Source organism: Lolium rigidum, chromosome 7, assembly GCF_022539505.1.
Source record: "Lolium rigidum isolate FL_2022 chromosome 7, APGP_CSIRO_Lrig_0.1, whole genome shotgun sequence".
NCBI classification, from domain to species: Eukaryota; Viridiplantae; Streptophyta; class Magnoliopsida; order Poales; family Poaceae; genus Lolium; species Lolium rigidum.
In genome coordinates, this window is record NC_061514.1 from 26,777,334 (window position 1) to 26,794,610 (window position 17,277).

A 17,277-nucleotide genomic window follows, 5' to 3' on the forward strand; every position below is an offset into this window, starting at 1 on the left:
CGATTAATTCCTGGGCCATCCATGTCCCAGCAACAACCTCTCCCTCCTGTGCTACCTGCCTTCAGGCCGGTTTTGAGTCTCCAAATGTAACAGATCTATTCTGCCAGAAATCGGGGTAAAATTCGGCAATCCTAAGAAATTGAGCTCAAATTCGACTGCACACCGCATTGTATGCACTACTGTATAGGTTCCAACTCTGTTGTGTATGATGATCTGGAATGTAGTACAAGTGTTGCTGCTGTATCTTTGCGACGGACCCGCGCGGTCCGTTTAATTACTCAATGTAGGCGACAGTGCAGCCGTAGTTTAGGGGGCTCTCATCCTCGATCTTGGCCACCCGGGGATGGCTGCGGAGGATATCCAGAGCGCACTCCTTCACCGCGCCGGTGCCCATACCATGGACGATGAAGAGGACCTGGTAAGACCTGCACCCATCGATGGCCATCTGGAGCTCGTGGGACGCCTCAGCGACCCGCAGTCCCCTCAGGTCCACCGTGTTCTTGGACGTCTGCACGGCCGGGGTGAAGGAGATGCTGGCGCCCTGCGTTGCCTCTGCCGGAGACCGCTTCACTGTCCGTCCCTGACAGCACAGAAGCAAAATTAACCCATCAGAACGAGGACTGGTCCTACCGGGACAAGATTAAAACAGGTCACGATAATAGATAATGTTGACCACGCCAATCATACGCTATGTATGACAGTGCAGTTCAATTAAGGTGGATGCATGCACCAGTCTATCTTAGCTTGCAGTGGACCGATCTCTGGCCAGCCTAGCTTGTTCCACACTGCTGCATCTACCCGAACTAAATCCTAAATCATCAACACCAGCAAGTCAGATTCAATGCATCCTGTAGGGCTCGAGCTAACTTGGTTTCCCTGGCTTGCCATATTAGCATGCCACGTGGAGGATGGAGAGTATGCCGACATAAAGTAGGATGGTATATGTGCCCTCAGTGTGTGGTTCTAATGATAATGGCCAGCTTGTTGGGGAAAGCATGATATTGATATCAGTCTTACGGGTCATCCAGCCAAACTCAATAAAAAAGGGATGATATATGCAAGCCTAAAGTTGAGTCCCTATATCAATAAACTGGATTCACTGGCCTAGCATCTGCAACCCAGATTTGCTGAGAGGAGTAGAACTTTTAGAAGGAACAAGCAGCCCAAGAATACACCCCGTGTCGATGCAGAACAGTACACACTGGACCAACTGTTGAGTGCTAACTAGACATGCTTGCTCAGCTCAGCCTACACATACTGAAACAACCTAGATGTGAGTGAATGGCCCGGCAAAATATCACTTGGTGTATCATTTGGCAGCCACAACAGTGGAGAGGACACCATGGATTCTTTCCACAATTATCTCGATAAAATACACTACCAGATAAAGCATGACAGTGGCTAAAATATAAGTGGTTTCTAAAACATATCAGATCATATTATGTTGCATTGCTAAGTGAAAATTAAAATTAAAATAAATCTAAGTGAATGATCTATTAAAGAGCAGATGCAAAACCCACCTTTCTTTGTACGGAAGAAGCTGATGTTTCCTTTGTGTCTCTTTGGGCCAACTTCATCTTGTTATTCTTGGTCCGGGCCTTTATTTTCCCATATTGAACAATACAGCTCCCATCTTCACTGAGTATCTCAACAACAGTAGCCGTACTTCCCCCTCCCAGCCCTTCAACATAAACTTTGTCTCCAATTTGTGGAACATAAGAACTCTTGTTTTCATCGTCACTGAAAGTAAACTCAGTTGGCTGATGGGCAGCAGCTAATGAAGCAGTCGCAGCTTCTGCTTTCCTCATTGCTGAGTTGTACTGTTCCAGTTTCGAATTCTGAAGCTGAACTTCAAAGTTTTTGATTATCAGGTCCATCTGAGTCTTCACAAACTTCAACTCTTGTTGTACCTTCTGAGACTCTATTGCCCTCAAAGCAGCTACTCGGTTATCTAGGTCATCAGCTTCTGAAAGAATCTGGAAAATCAAATTATTATATAGCAAAACTTCAAGCAAAAACAAGAGTGTCCTTTTCAATACGATACAATGCTAATGTTAAAACAGATAGTAAGAGTAAATGATGTGCACCTCATTGTACAGACCCTCAACATCTGAAAGAACAGATGCTGCTTCATTTGCCTGAGACTCCAGAAGGTTCCGTTCGTCTCGTAGAGAGTCGTAAAGTAAACCTTGACGTTCCTTCTGTTTATCAGGCAATAATTTTTCGACCCATTCTTGTGCCCGATCAAGTATTTTCTGATCAAAACCAATTGACTTTGCAATGCTTAATGCATTTGAATTACCAGTACTGCCCCACAAGATTCGATATGTTGGTTTCAGAGTTTCCAAACAAAATTCCATTGCAGCATTCTCAAATCGATCATCAACAGATTTGAGACGACTTAGATCAGCATAATGGGTTGTCACGATGGCCAAGTTTAGTCTACTAGCAAGATACTTCAAAATGCTGGTTGAAAGGGATACACCTTCTGATGGATCAGTACCACTGCCAATCTCATCAATAAGAACAAGAGAGTCTTTCGATACAACTTGTACAATCTTGCGAAGACGTGATATGTTCCCACTGAAGGTAGAGAGGCTATTCTCCAGCGACTTCAATCCAGAAAACAGTTTGCATCAATAAGCATATTTGTCCGGCAAGTGATAAGACAAACTCTCTTCAAAAGACAGAAACTACCTGATGGTCACCAATGTCTGCAAGAACCTGATCAAACCACGGAAGCCTAGGCTTCCCTTTGGCTGGGAAGAACATTCCAGCCTTTGACATCAGAGAGGCCAATCCCAAGGTCTTCATAGTAGCGGTTTTACCTCCAGTGTTGGGTCCAGAGATCACAACTATCCTAGTATCGTTCTTCACACGCATGTCCAGCGGAACAGGCATCGCAGAGACACAGACTTCATCAGAAAGCTGTCCATTCCCCACTTCGGCATCTGATTCTTTCACAATTCCACGGAACTGCTCAAGAAGCAAAGGATGCTGAATGCCCTCGATAAATACTGAACATGCGCTGCTTGGGTCCAATCGAGTACTATTGTCCCTGTCACTGAAGGCTGGCCTCACACCATTTATCTGTAGGGCATATGAACCTCTAGCACAAGCCAGGTCCAGTTCCAATATTTTCCCCATCAAATGCCTGATCTTCAGTCGGGAAGCTGCTATCCTTGAAGTTAGCAAGCCCAATACTGCCAGCTCCTCGGCTCTCTCATCGCCTGCAAGTTTTACCTCCGTGTTGTTCAGCTGGACAGCATCTCTGGGCTCCATAAAGTACGTCGCACCAGAGCCACTGGAACTCAGAACAATTCCACCAGGGACCAAATGCTTGTGCGAAGCTTTAACACCAACACACATTCTAGAGCGGCGCCTAGTGACCAGAGGGCTGTCAACCCCACCGGCCTGGAAGATCTTCGTGGATGCATCTCTCAGCAGAGATTCTAACACGTCGATGTTCATCCTCCTTTCCTTGCGGATCGCTCCTAGTTTATCGCTGGCCTGGTCGAGGACCATCGAAAGGTTGGAGTCGAGGCAGAACTCTATCATCTGTACAAGTTCTGTCAAGAAGTCGCAGTCCTGCAGTATATCCACAAGAGGAGAGTACCTGTAGGAGCATGAATCAACTAAATATCTTCAGATTCTATGCGATCAGTGAAACTATGCAGCACAAACTAACTTGCATAACTTGATAATTTTTTTCCATAGGGGGCACTGCATTCGTAATTCAGAATTTAGCAGTGCTGTATTTCTACCAAATCACCTGGCATAGTGGCATATAGTATTAGCTCGACTGCATTTCCACAATTTAGCATGAACCAGCGCGCTTACCTCCCATCTGGCATCTCCTCGGCGAGCCCGTTGAGCTGCTCAAACACGCCTCGCGCGGCCCGGAGGCTGCGCCCGACGCCGCATATCTCCCTCACCGCGAGCAGTCGTCCCCGTGCCGCGGCGGCGACGACGGCCGACACGTCGCCCACGCCTCCGAAATCCAGCGGCGTCAACGACGATAGCAACGCCACCGCTGCGGCGGTCTGCTCGAGCAGCCGCTCGCTATCCTCCCGGCTCCGGCCGACGGGGACCCGGCCCTCCGCGCAGGCAGCGCGGCCCGCAGCGGTGGCGGCGAAGTCGGCCAGCCGCGCGCACACGCCGCCCCACTCGAGCGCGGACTCCGTCTCCAGGCGTAGCTCCTCCGCCGCCTCCGGAGTTTCCGACGAGGCGGGGGACGTTAGGGTTCGGGAGCCGGAGGAGGCGGCGGCCGTGCTGAGGCGTAACGGGGAAGCGCGTGGAACGCGGAGGAGGCGGGTGGGGAGGCGAACCGTGGAATGGAGTGTCGATGGGAGGAGGAGAGCGAGGTTTGAGGCGGTGGTGGCGGCCATGGCCGTCGGAGTGGAAGCGGGAGGTCTCCGCTTCCCGCCGGAGACGGAGGTGGGAGCTGGAACGCGCGGCTGCGCTCAGCCTTATCCAAAATACAAAAGAAAATACCGTTTCCTAGGGGCCTTCACGTACAGGGAAAATACGCTTCCTTCAGGGCTCAACGTAGAGCTAACATACGTCTGTAGTCTGTACGTGCTTGAGCTTCGCAAATTCAGATACAGTAGAAATAGAGCGTATGAAAATATTCAGGAAATCAGATGGACAACCCATAAAAGAAATGATTGGGGAACGGTTATTACTGCCATGCTTTGGAGCATTTGGTTATCAAGAAATAAAAAGGTGTTTGATAACATAGATCTACCGGCCAACCTGCAAGGCAAGGGCTAGATTTCTGCAAACTTTGGGCTCTTAGAGCAAGAAATGAAGAAAAAACCGAGATCCGAAAATGGATTTCGGATTGGACAATGTAATTTTCATTCTAGACTCTTTTTTCTTCAAGAACCTCCTGTCGGCTCCTCCTTTACTTTGCATGGTTGTAAGACTATGAGCTGCCTTAGCTCACTGACAAGTTTTTCTATAAAAATGGTATGAGGTAGGGGTCAACCCCCTTCCGATGTTGGTTCAAAAAAAAAATGTGGCAGAATACTTCATTTTCCTTGCAAATATATTGTTAGAACTGTACTTCCACATACAACAAATAGAAGGGAGTAGTATACATCTGAATATTTCAGGCAAAAGCAAATTCAGATATCCTAGGCATATGTGCTGTCCAAGCGAGGCAGAATGCAGTGCAGTCCGAGCAATGGGTGGGTATACAACAATGGTGTTGGGGATTCTATGGATGCAGCTATACACAAGCGGAAACTAACAACTCCAAGTCGACATATACAGCGCACACGATCATATACGCTACGAATCAGCAAACGGTAGCTCTTAAATTCACTTTGCGAGGATGGTGACACCGCAAGCAGCCCCGGCATGCTTCCCTTCGGCGAACACCAGGTTCCCTCTCACGAACGTTGACAAGACATGGCCGGAGAGCTCTTTCCCTAGATACGCCGAAATGTTCTGCAACCAAAATGCGAAATCAGTTCAGTTTCAGCTCAAATTGACAAAACTGTTGGCACGGTATAAAGATTCGTTTAATTTAGTTTCCCAGAAGTCAAGAAGCGAACCCTGTGCTTGTGGTATACGGCATGGCTGTCATCGAGATGGAACTGCGCCTCAGGTTTCCAGACCACAATGTCCGCGTGGTAACCCGGCAGAATAGCCCCCTGCACAAAGCCGGTGATGCACTTGAGTTGTGCGATTTCAATCCATCCATTTCAATCTACTTTGGGACAGCATTCAAATGTATACTATGTAGCTAAGTATCAAGTAAGACAGCAGAAGGAAATCTAGCAAAACATGGTAAAATAGTAAAACGTAAATTTTTAGTTGGCGATTTTTAAGTTTTAAGACAATGGAAAAGAAAACTCCCCACCAAGCTCTGCATCCGGAGATGAACTGGTTATATACCTTGTTCTTTTGCCCCGCAAGCTCAGCGGGCTTCTCACTCCACCACGAGACTAGCTGATTCAGCGTGATGCCGTACTTTTTCCCGTGTGACCATGTTACGGGGAGAACAAACTGCAGAAATTGTGGAACAAAAAGACAGTGAATTGGCATCTGCTCTGTATGCAGTAGTTTAGCAAGTTCTGCAGAAGAATGTGCATGCTTACACAAACTGTAATGCAAACTAACCTGCAGAGATGATATACCTCCCCATGCCTTCATGAAGTTGCCTTCCTCCATCAGCTTGAGATCAGGAGTAGACGGCGAGTGGTCTGAGCTGAGCATGTCGATGTGGCCATCCTGGCATTCATTCATAGATTCATACAAAAGTTAGCCTAGCTAGAACTATCGATCACCAGGTCATAGCAAAGTCAGAATTGGGAAGGATAGGGGTGGCTTACAAGCAGAGCTCCCCAGAGATTTTCCTTGTTGGTGGCATTGCGTATAGGAGGAGAGCACTTGAAACGAGTATCCCCATCTGGAACTTCTTCGGCCGAAAATGCGAGGTAATGTGGACAGGTTTCTATGCTGAGTCTTGCGCCACTCTGTTTCGCATCCTACAAAGCACAAACTTATCAGTGATACACTGATCAAGAGAACCGGGAGAATGAAAGTTAAACTAGTAGTATGTGACATGTCGTCACACCTTTAGAAGGTCGAGGGTGGTTTCTGCATCTGAGAGATGAACAATGTGAAGGTGAGCTCCTTCTGACCGACCACCCACTTCTGTGTCCTGCATGGCACGTTTCAAATCTCTGATAGCTGATTCCTCCCTGGGTACAAGATATCATAGCATCAATTAATGAATGAATCTCTAATAATACATTAATTCTGAATTGTATACTTAAAAGTACAAATTGGACATATGGCACTCTCCATCTCATACAGAGTAGTACTACTAATTTACATTACCATGTTGCTGGTCTTGACTTGAGATATGTTGCATAAGATCGAGGATCTAGTTCGCCATTAAGCTCATCATCACTCGCGACATCCGGTATGCGTTCTGCGTGGATAAGTAAGGGCCTCTTGTACTTTGCTAACGTAACCAGGCCCTCCTATAGTAATGAAAACAGGACAATGAACTCTTTTACGTAGCCGATAAGCAGAATTGTGTAATATATGGCAGAACTGACAAAGCAGCGGGCGCACCTCGATATGAGTTGAATTTGTCATGGGGAAGTCGTTGATACCAGAGGGACACATAAAGGACTAGAAAAGAATAAAAAGTAAGTTTCTCCTTCTAGTGTCTGCTTTTGTTTAGAAAAGAAAAGACGAAACAGAGGGAGGCAGCAATGTGGTACTAGTTGAGAAACATACCTTAAGTCCTAACACTCCTGCATTCAGTAGGCTCTCCAATTTACTTGGGTTCAAGGCGTTCTCTGGTACAAGGCCTCCCCAAAACCCTACATGAGAATAAGAGCGGGCAAGTCAGATATGTTCACAACTGGACGTGGAACAGGTTCAGAACTTCAGATGAAGCAATACTGTTCAGAAAATAGAAAAAAATGGTGAAATCCTTGCTAGTTTGCGTATGATGCTGAATCATGCCACTTACCGACATCAACATATAGTTTATCCCGAGCCGCATCCAACTGATAATCAAGCAAGCAAGTATACACTGTCAGTGGTAATCACAGAGTTATGTGGTACTGATACGTCCAAGAAAGGAAGAATCTGAACCTTGAGTTTGAGAGTCTCTTTAGAAACCGTTGAAGGGAAGCTGTTGAGGGGCATGTCTACCAACGTTGTTATTCCACCTGCAATGGAGGAGTTTGTGGAGTTATGGAGCAAGAGAGGATACATCTGATAACTACGTGTTTTTGGTAACACAATCTTAATCCGAGTCAAAGAATTAGCGAGCAGGCAGTAACGTTGCCTGCTACATATGATCGGATCAACTCCAATATTAGAATGCAATTGCAAATATCAGTGGGGGAAGTGGTCTTCTAAAAGGATTCAGTGGGACATGACAGTTATGTCAATATCATGCTAAACTAACTTAGGCAGGCTTATGACTGAGCTAAAGTAATGAATTCGCACCTGCAGCGGCGGCTCTGGTGCCGGTGGAGAACCCCTCCCACTCCGCTCGCCCAGGCTCGTCGAGGTGCGCGTGCCTGAAGGCAGAACACCACATGAAAGCGCAGTTAATAATCTTCAGAGTTGCTACCACCACCGCAGTGATTAATCCAGTGAATGGATGCGGAGCAGGTGGAGCTTACACGTCGATGAGGCCGGGCATGATGACGGCGTCCCCGTAGTCGACGAGCGGCCGCCGGAGCACGAAGCTCCGGTAGTCCCCCACGGCGATGGCGTTGATCAGCCCGCCCTTCACCTCCACTGCGCACACAATCAGAAAAACGGTCAAGTCATCAGCTCGGCCTTTTTCCCGTGCATTTCGATGGAACGAATGAGAGGGGGGTCAACGCCTGCGGCGAAGCGGGGCGGGGCGGGACGGACCTGCGGCGGGGCCGACGCGGCCGAGCGTGACGACCCGCTCGCTGGCGATCCAGTAGTGGTCGTGCGGCAGGAGGCTGCACCCTTCGCCGCCCAGGCTCTGCGCACCGCAACAAGAAACAAGAACAAGAACAGTCGGTCAGTCGCCGCCGCCGCGGAGCACAGATTCATCAATCCGGGGGGCGGGGCCGACCTTGGAGAAGGGCGCGGCGTAGAGGAGCGCGGCCGCGAGCGCCGCCGCCACGGCGAGCAGCGGCAGGACCTTCCCGGACGCCGCCGACGCCGCCATCGCCTCTCCTCTTCTCTGACGATGACGACGAGACGAGTGCGGGCGCGAGCGCCAGTGGCGTCCCTTTCCGTGCGTGCCGCCTCCGCTTGGCGACTTGCGTGCGCGGCTGACGTGGACGTGTCAGGTATCCAATCGGGGCAGCGGGTATCGTAGACTGGGTGCACTGGACCGGTGGGGGCGGAGATTCCTGTGGGCCCGCCGCGGCAGTGACTTGGTCTTGTGGGGCCGGGTGCTGGGACATCGTAATTGGTGGGGATATTCGTTCCGTGACGATAGTGGGTGGCTGAATGGATCCAATTGGCTGGCGACTTTGGATCTGCGGATCCTTGTAGAGATTCTTTTTTAGTCCAAGAAATCAATTGGAGATTCTGCGGCGGTGGGTATGGGCATGGAGGTGACGGTCGGGGATTGGCTGTGCGCCTACTTCGAGACTCACGGCATCTCCCACACGAAGCTATTTGGAACGTCTAAAATATCTAGGTGCATCCATTTGCGTAAGCTTAAATGGTTGAAATTGATGGCGCGTCCCCAGCGGCATGTCATATATTTTTTAGATTTTTTCTTTCTTAAACATAAAACATAATTTACTTATTGAGAGCATCTTCAGCCGCATCTTCCAAAGCAATTTGGGGCGCGCCGGACCAAAAAAAAATCGCGTCCCACAAAGTCCATTTTTGTCCGGCGCGGCCCGATACGGTGTCCGGCACCCCGATCCCGTCCCCGTCCCACACGCCGGACACAACGAAAAGCGAGGCGAACCGACGCGGGCCCGACGCGTCAGCGGCTCGGAAGGCTAAAACCCCGTCGCCTACCTTTGGTCAAGCGACGTTAATGGCGTCCCTGTTTTTCCAGGCGACGCACAGACGCGTCTCGTCGTGCATGGCCGCGTGGCCGTCCGCATCGGCGTTATTGCGTGCAACCACCCCGCTGCCGCCGATGTAAATTAAGACGCCCTGCAGTTCGTCCCAATTTCTCACCGCTCCCAAACCTTCTCGTCGCCGCCTCCCCCCTCGCAGATCTTCTCCTCGCCGCTCCAAAAATGTCGACATCGTCCTCCCGTAAGATCGCCGCGGCGAACGGCTTCGGCCGCGGCAGCCTAACCGTGGCGGAGGCGTGGGCGTTGTACCACGCCGGCTATGCGGTCCCGCCGGACATGTGGCTCGCCAGCGCCGGCGGGCCGGAAGATGGCCGTGAACGGCATTGGCGTCCCGCCGCCGCCGAAGCCGGGCACGGAGCAATGGAGGGACGGCATCAGGGCCCAGCGGGCTCAACTCACCGCCGCCGAGCGGCAGGATCCGACGTGGGCGGCCAACAACAACAACGACGACTGGTGGAAGACGTACTTCAAGGCGAAGTACGACGTCGAGATGCACAGCACCTAGGGGCTCGTCGGCAGGCCCAACAACTGGAACAAGGGCGGTCGCGCCCTGTTCTAGGGAGTTCCGGGGCGCACCCTCGAGAACGTCATCCGCGGCATCCGCAACGGCGCTCCAAGGTTGGAGACGTCGTCGTCACCGCCACCGTCTCCTCGAGGAGGACCTCCGCAATGGCAGCCGAGGAGGACGACGTACTCGTCCTCCTCGCACTCTTCTTCCTCGGGACCGACGCGATCGATGCCGTCCTCGTCGTACCGCTCGACGCCCTACACCGTCCCCAAATGGGAGGTGAAGGAGGAGCCGGCGACGCCCGTCAACACGAGGCGTGGCGGCAGCGGCAGCAAAGGAGGCGCGGCGGCGCCCTCCTCATCCCGAAGTCGGAGGTGAAGGAGGAGCCGGAGGAAGCGTCGCAGGCGGCGCTGCTAGCGGAGTACGAGCGGCAGCAGCGGCTCATCGCCTGCACCGACGACCCCGAGGACTGCCCAGGGCTGCGGGCGGCGTTCTTGGCGTCCATGAATGACAAGGACGCCTGGAGGGGCGACGTCAACATGGCGATCGCCATGTCCATCCGCGACTCCGGCAAGCCGCTCGTGGACCTCACCGACAACGACGAGGCAGGACCAAGCGGCTTGGTGAAGGACGAGCCCATCGACGAGCCCGTCGACGAGCGCGTCAAGCAGGAGGTCCGGCCGCCGCAAGTACTTCTAGATTAGGTTTAGTTTAAATTTAGTCAAATTTTGTTCGAATCTATGTAAGTTTGGACGAATCTAATCAAATCTCGTTAAGTTTAAAATTTCCGAAATTTTGTTTGGGGGACGCGACTGGGGAGCGACGCCCGCCAAACGCGGCACGAACGAAACACGTCCCCCAAACGCTCAATCCGGCGCGTTTTGGGGGACGATTTGGGGGACGCGACTGGAGATGCTCTGAAGAAAGGAAAATAAAAATATAAAAACTAACGCCTGCGCCTACTCCTAGTCGTCGTCGAGCAAGACGAAATCCGGTTCGGCCACAGCCAGTTGGCAACTGGTGGAACATACGCCGGTGCTGCCGGCGGTGGAGGTGGGGGTGGAGCAGCCCACGCTGGTGGTGGAGGTGGACGTCGCCGACGGTTTGTACGTCAGAGGTGGAGGTGGAGTCGGAAGCGGCGGTTGCGGGGCCGAGTTCTGGAGCGCCCGTTGTAGGGCCTCTTCCTTCCTGAGGCCCGGCGGCATGATCTCGGTGGCGTACCGGGGCAGCGGTGGCTGCATCGGTCGGTCCACCTCCGAGACGAGGACGCCGAGCCTCTCGATCTCGTTGTCGGTCATCGTCGCGGGAAGTTGAACTTCCGGCCCTCCGCCATGGCCGCATGCCATTCGTGGAAAATGCAGGCGACGAAGTCATCATTGTCGTACTTGACCTCCTCGTTGTGGTAGTTCAGCGCGTCGATGTCGGCATCGTCGTCCGGTGGAAGCATCGTCGTCTGCCGTGTTTGTTATATTGTGATCCAAATTCATATACTTAATGGAGGCTGGCCCGTCACTAGTAGGCTTGGCCGAAGGGGACGCCTGCGACGGGGGTATGGGGGGGCGGGCGGCAGCCCCCCGCGAGACGGATCGTTGCCACCGCCTATATATACATCTTGTAAGCCGAACTAGGGTTTATCAGATTATAAGATAACCCACAGCGTTTGTAAACACTCCCCAATATAGTGAAGTATTTGCTGGCTGGCGCCTGTGTTAGAAGGGGTTTTCCACGTTAAATCTTATGTCTCCGCTGCGTTTTCTTTTACCGTTCTTCGTTATTTGCTTGTCGCATTTACAACAGTATTCGACGACGAGGCAGCGGTGGCCGCTCAAACAGGAAGTACCTGCCTCCTCGGATCGTCCTCAGTCTCGCGCCAGCTGTGCCAACTATTGGAGTCGATCGCGAAGGCGGGATCGGTGCAGATGTCCGGCGGCAGGTACCGCCGCCTGCGCTGGATCTCGGCTCTCCTGCCTGGCTCAGGACAGTCACGTCGTACGGCGTCCAGCTCTGGTTTATGAGCCACGCCACCTCGATAGGCAGCGGCACCCTGTTCGGTCGCGCCTCCTTGGTGCCACTGTCGGACATGTCGAAGTCGTTCTTATTCTTCCCCATGGTGATGCGGCAGCGCGCGGTGGTGCGGGTGGGAGCGGAGGTGTCGGTGGTGTGGGCGATGGCAGGAACGATGTCGGTCAACTTTTAAAGGTCAGGCGCGTGGCGCGACACGATGTCATTAATGACGGCGCAGAAGCCCTGTCATCGCCTGCCAGTGCAGAAAAAGCAGTCGCGATATTGATGGCGAAGGTTGCGACACAGACGCAAACGTGGAGGCGATGACCGCGGAAGCGGCGGCCGCGGAAGCGATGTGCTCGATACAGCCCTATGGCTCAGTGCCAAGCGGGTCTGGTGAAAAAAGAAGCGGTTATTTGGCGCGCCCGGCAGCGTCCGTAGCGACGCATTAGGGCATATCCAACCGGGCGACCCAAACCGCGCCCGCGCGTCTTGATGGAACAAGGAATAGTCTGTATACCTGGGTTGCCCAGCTTTTTTGGAACTTTGCCATTGAAGGAGTAATTAGCAAGCATAGTGGAAATCTCCTTGATACGTCCAAAACGTATCTACTTTCCCGAACACTTTTGCTATTGTTTTGCCTCTAATTTGTGTATTTTGGATACAACTAACACGGACTAACGCTGTTTTCAGCAGAATTGCCCTGGTGTCTCGTTTTTGTGCGTAAACTCAACTTTCAGGAAAATCCCCGGGATTAATTCCAATGGGCCTATTTTTGCAGAAGAATAACGGAGTCAGAAGACCAGAAGGAGGGGGGCCACGAGGCAGCCACCCCACCAGGCGGCGCGGCAGACCCCTGGGCCGCACCGGCCTATGGTGGCGGCGCCTCGGGCAGCCCCAGGTGCCCCCTCTGGACTACTTAAGGGCTTCGACCTAAAAACGCACGGGGGTTAGACGAAATCGCCAGAAGACGTCGAGAACACCGCCGCCATCGCGAAACTCCGTCTCGGGACCAGAAACTCCGTTCTGGCACTCCGCCGGGACGGGGAATTGGAGGAGATCATCGCCATCATCACCACCGACGCCTCTCCATCGACCAGCCATGTTCCCCCATCCATGTGTGAGTAATTCCCCCGCTGTAGGCTGAAGGGGATGGTAGAGATTGGATGAGATTGGTCATGTAATAGCATAAGATTGTTAGGGCATAGTGCCTATTATCCGCAATTGGTACTTTTATGATATTGTTGCAACTTGTTATGCTTAATGCTTGTCACTAGGGCCCGAGTGCCATGATCTCAGATCTGAACATGTTATTGTTTCATGATAATATGCATTGTTTTATGATCTTACTCGCAAGTTGTATACACATATTGCTGTCCGGAACCCGAGGCCCCAAAGTGACAGAAATTGGGACAACCGGAGGGGAAGGCAGTGATATGAGGATCACAAGTGTACACGGAGTGTTAATGCTTTGCTCCGGTGCTCTATTAAAAGGAGTACCTTAATTTCCAGTAGATTCCCTAGAGGCCCGGCTGCCACCGGCTGGTAGGACAAAAGATGTTGTGCAAGTTTCTCATTGCGAGCACATACGACTAAATATGGAACACATGCATATGGATTGTTTAGTACTTGGATACCGTTTTATTATTATCTTCAAATGCCCTACCTTGATTGTTACATGTTTTCTCTCATCCATGTAGCGCCCGTTCATCCATCCCTGTGCCTACAGTATTTTAATCCTGCTGTTTACTATAATCACTAGTGCTGTCTTTGTTACACTGTAGCCGATATTTCACTACTGCTACTGCTATAAAACTGTTAGTACTGATAAACTCTTGCGAGCAAGTCTGTTTCTAGGTGCAGCTGAATTGACAACTCCGATATTAAGGCTTACAAATATTCTTTGGCTCCCCTTGTGTCGAATCAATAAATTGGGTTTTACTTCCATCGAAGACTGTTGCGATCCCCTGTACTTGTGGGTCATCACTAACCATAAGAATGTCTCATAGCATATCACTAACTTGGGTCTGTTCAGTGCGATCGTCTCGCCAAACTACCACCCTCATCGTTGTTAGCATAGCCATGCTCATGATCAGAAAAGCTTGATCATCTCACAACAAAGAGTTAGTTTTATTAGAGGCATAACTAGGAACTATGTATTTCTTGTTTATCTCTCTACACCTGCTAGTGCGCTTTTCTTCGAATCTCATATCCGAGGAACACCGCAATTATAGCAAAATGTATAAACTTAATAATAAACATGGATTTATAGATAATAATAACTTTTATTATTGTTACCTCTAGGGCATAACTCCTTCGGATATCAACCATGAATCTCTCATTTCCTCCAAACCACACAACCTTGAAACAGACAAACCTCCACTCCACCACCATTCCTCCTCCTCCTCCACCACCACATCCTCCTCATTTTCCTTTCAACAGTGCCACCACATTCACCCACCACCTAACCACTCCCTCCCGCCAAAAAATTGTGATGATCATGTGCACAGTGGACCGGAGGATTTGGCGACACTGCAAGAAGCAATGGTAGGCGACAAGGCGATGTTCAGTCGTGACTAGAAGTTGTCGTGTGATAGATGTTGTACTAAGAAGTATGTGACCCTCGTCAAAATCCCATGTTGGTTCCCCTTGATAACCTTCTCTCCATGTCTCACACGCTCCTCCAGCGAAAGCGGATTTTGTTTAGGTTGATCAATACTGATGGTCGTTGTTGCCATTTTAACGTGCATGGAGGGTGTTCTGTAAGAAAGGGTTCAACCTGAACGCAGCAAAGATAAACCAGGGAGACGGCTAATGCATAGCTTCTGTTCGTGAGATACAAAACTACAATGTGGTCCGGTCCCATGGACCCAATGGGTCACTTGGTATTGTCTCCACTGACCCCAACCTCATTCAAGGCCGACCCATCTGGCCCATGGGCCTTGATTTTTTGGGTCAGGTTAGTGAATCATCAAGCCGTCCTGACTCATTCCCATCCTATATTTGTATTTGAGTTAGGCGATAAATGTATTGTTATCTTTAAGGTTTCATAGCTCAAGAGCAAATTAATAACAAGAAAATATTTCAAAGGATATTCATTAATAACAACAATTAAATTTACACATGAACTAAATTTTCGAATCCAATAATAAGTTTTTGTACGATACACACTTTAATATGACATAGATATGGTATTTGAGAGTACTGATATTTTAGTTTGGAAATCTTGTATCTATTCAATAATAAGTTTTTCACAAAATATTCATTTATACATGATATCCACACAATATATTGTGGTATGTATCTAATATTATAATGGTAGGGTGAACATCACCTAAATATACAGGAACAAAGGATGAAGGCATTAATATGCAATATAATATCAAGATCAACTAGATACCCTAATACTTTCATTTATTGGAAAGATCCTCCAAGATTTGATTGTGCCTCTATTTAAATACCACCATAAGGTCATAATCTAATAAATAGTGAAGAAGAAAGAATATAGAGGTGTAGGAGCAAAAGGAAATAGGACACCACTCCGGCCTCATGGAACTTATCAAGAACAAAATAAGGGGTCTATGCTTGGTAATTCTTTTGATGTTGTCTACCAATTTATTGTCGTCTGATGCGACCACGACAAACAAAGGTACACTTAGTCTTTTAGATCGGTCAAATTTTATATAACATATGAGCACATATTGGTTATTCAATAAACCTTGGGTAATTTTTACAATTTGTAATATATATGCTAATTCTAACGGTGATACTATATTTGATTGTGGGTAGGTACCAATATTATGGGAGACATTTGTACAAATTTTATACCATGTCTTCGACCAGGCCCAAGGGCAGATTATCAGTGCCAGGTTTCCTGCTACCAAAAGGGTTTTGCCCCTACCAAGGGCTATTGTTCAGAATGGAATTGTTGTTGTCCACCTGAGTAACAATGCGAGGGAAGTAATGGAAACTATATATGATGATGTGCCAAAAGTTTGAGCTTGTAAGATTGGGTGAATTTCAATAAACTATACAAGTTTGTTCTGCCATGAATATGCAACTACAATTTTTGTCAATGAAATTGCAATTCAATTTTCGTTAAACTTGTTGGTAGTTGTATGCATGATGATTTTTTCGTTAAACAATATTGAATTCTGAAATTTTCAAAAAGAGGGGAAACAAGAGCAGCTAAAGAAACAAAGAGATGTATGGGCTTCAAAAGGGCATGTTGAAAGTTGCATTACGAACAGGATGACCAAAAACTAACAGCAATGTGTGCCAAAATAACTGCAAAAAAATAAAAAATGTAAACCTTGAAAAAAATTTAATTTGCATTTGTACTTTGCTCCCTATAAAAGCACAAACTTGGGTACAATTTTTCCATTGGTAATCAAGGGTGTTTATGTGAACACAAAAGTTCGCATGAGTGCTTCCAATAGTTCCTAGAGCAAGCAGACCGTGCCTCGTCCATTACCACTAAACCAGACAACCTCCGAACACACGAACTCCCGCTCCAACCCCATTCACCCTCCTCCTTTCACCGGCGCGGACACTTCCGCCTACCACCTAGACCCTCCCTCCTACCCACAGATAAGCCGACCGTGTGCATGGAAAAGCGGAGAAGTCGGCAACGATTCGAGAAGCAAGGGGTAGTTTACGAGGCGATGTTCTTTGGATAATGGATGTCCCCGTGCAGAAGATATTGTACTAAGACATATGCAACCCTTGTCAAAATACCATGTTGGTCCCCATGATTACCCTCTCTCCATGTCCCACACACTCCTCTAGAGAAAATGCATTCTATTTAGGTTGGTCGATACTGATGGTTGTTGATTCCATTTCGTCACGCATGGAGGGTGTTCTGCAAGGGGTGCAACGCGAATGCGGCAAAGATCGTCTAGGGCACCGGGTAACGCACAACCACCATGAGGTACATAACTACAAGGTACATCGGTCCAATCGACCCAGTGGGTCATTTGGTGTCGGCACAAGTGACGCAAACCACATTTGAGGCTGACCCATCTAGCCCATTGGCCTTAAATTTTTGGGTCGGGTCTACGACCCATCAAGCCAACCCATCCGATTCCAATCCTAAATTTGTATTTGCATTCGGCAATTAATGTATTGTTATATTGAAGATTTTGTAGCTCAAGAGCCAATTAATAACAAGCAAATCTAAAAGCATGCTTCAAGAAGTCATAA

At 49.3% G+C, this 17,277-nt stretch overlaps 1 protein-coding gene across 1 annotated transcript; it reads right to left on the reverse strand.

Moving 5' to 3' along the window:
• Positions 1–70: 70 nt before the first annotated feature.
• Positions 71–8,497, reverse strand: LOC124671068 (endonuclease MutS2-like). Its single transcript, XM_047207504.1, is given in 20 exon segments — positions 71–580; positions 1,521–1,976; positions 2,088–2,612; positions 2,698–3,616; positions 3,841–4,121; positions 4,123–4,468; positions 5,327–5,454; positions 5,562–5,660; positions 5,905–6,015; positions 6,130–6,240; positions 6,342–6,497; positions 6,587–6,713; positions 6,853–6,998; positions 7,093–7,152; positions 7,261–7,346; positions 7,499–7,535; positions 7,624–7,700; positions 7,984–8,057; positions 8,163–8,280; positions 8,401–8,497. Coding segments are annotated over 19 exon segments (4,065 nt in total). The 5' UTR covers positions 8,183–8,280; positions 8,401–8,497; the 3' UTR covers positions 71–274.
• Between the last annotated feature and the right edge of the window lie 8,780 nt (positions 8,498–17,277).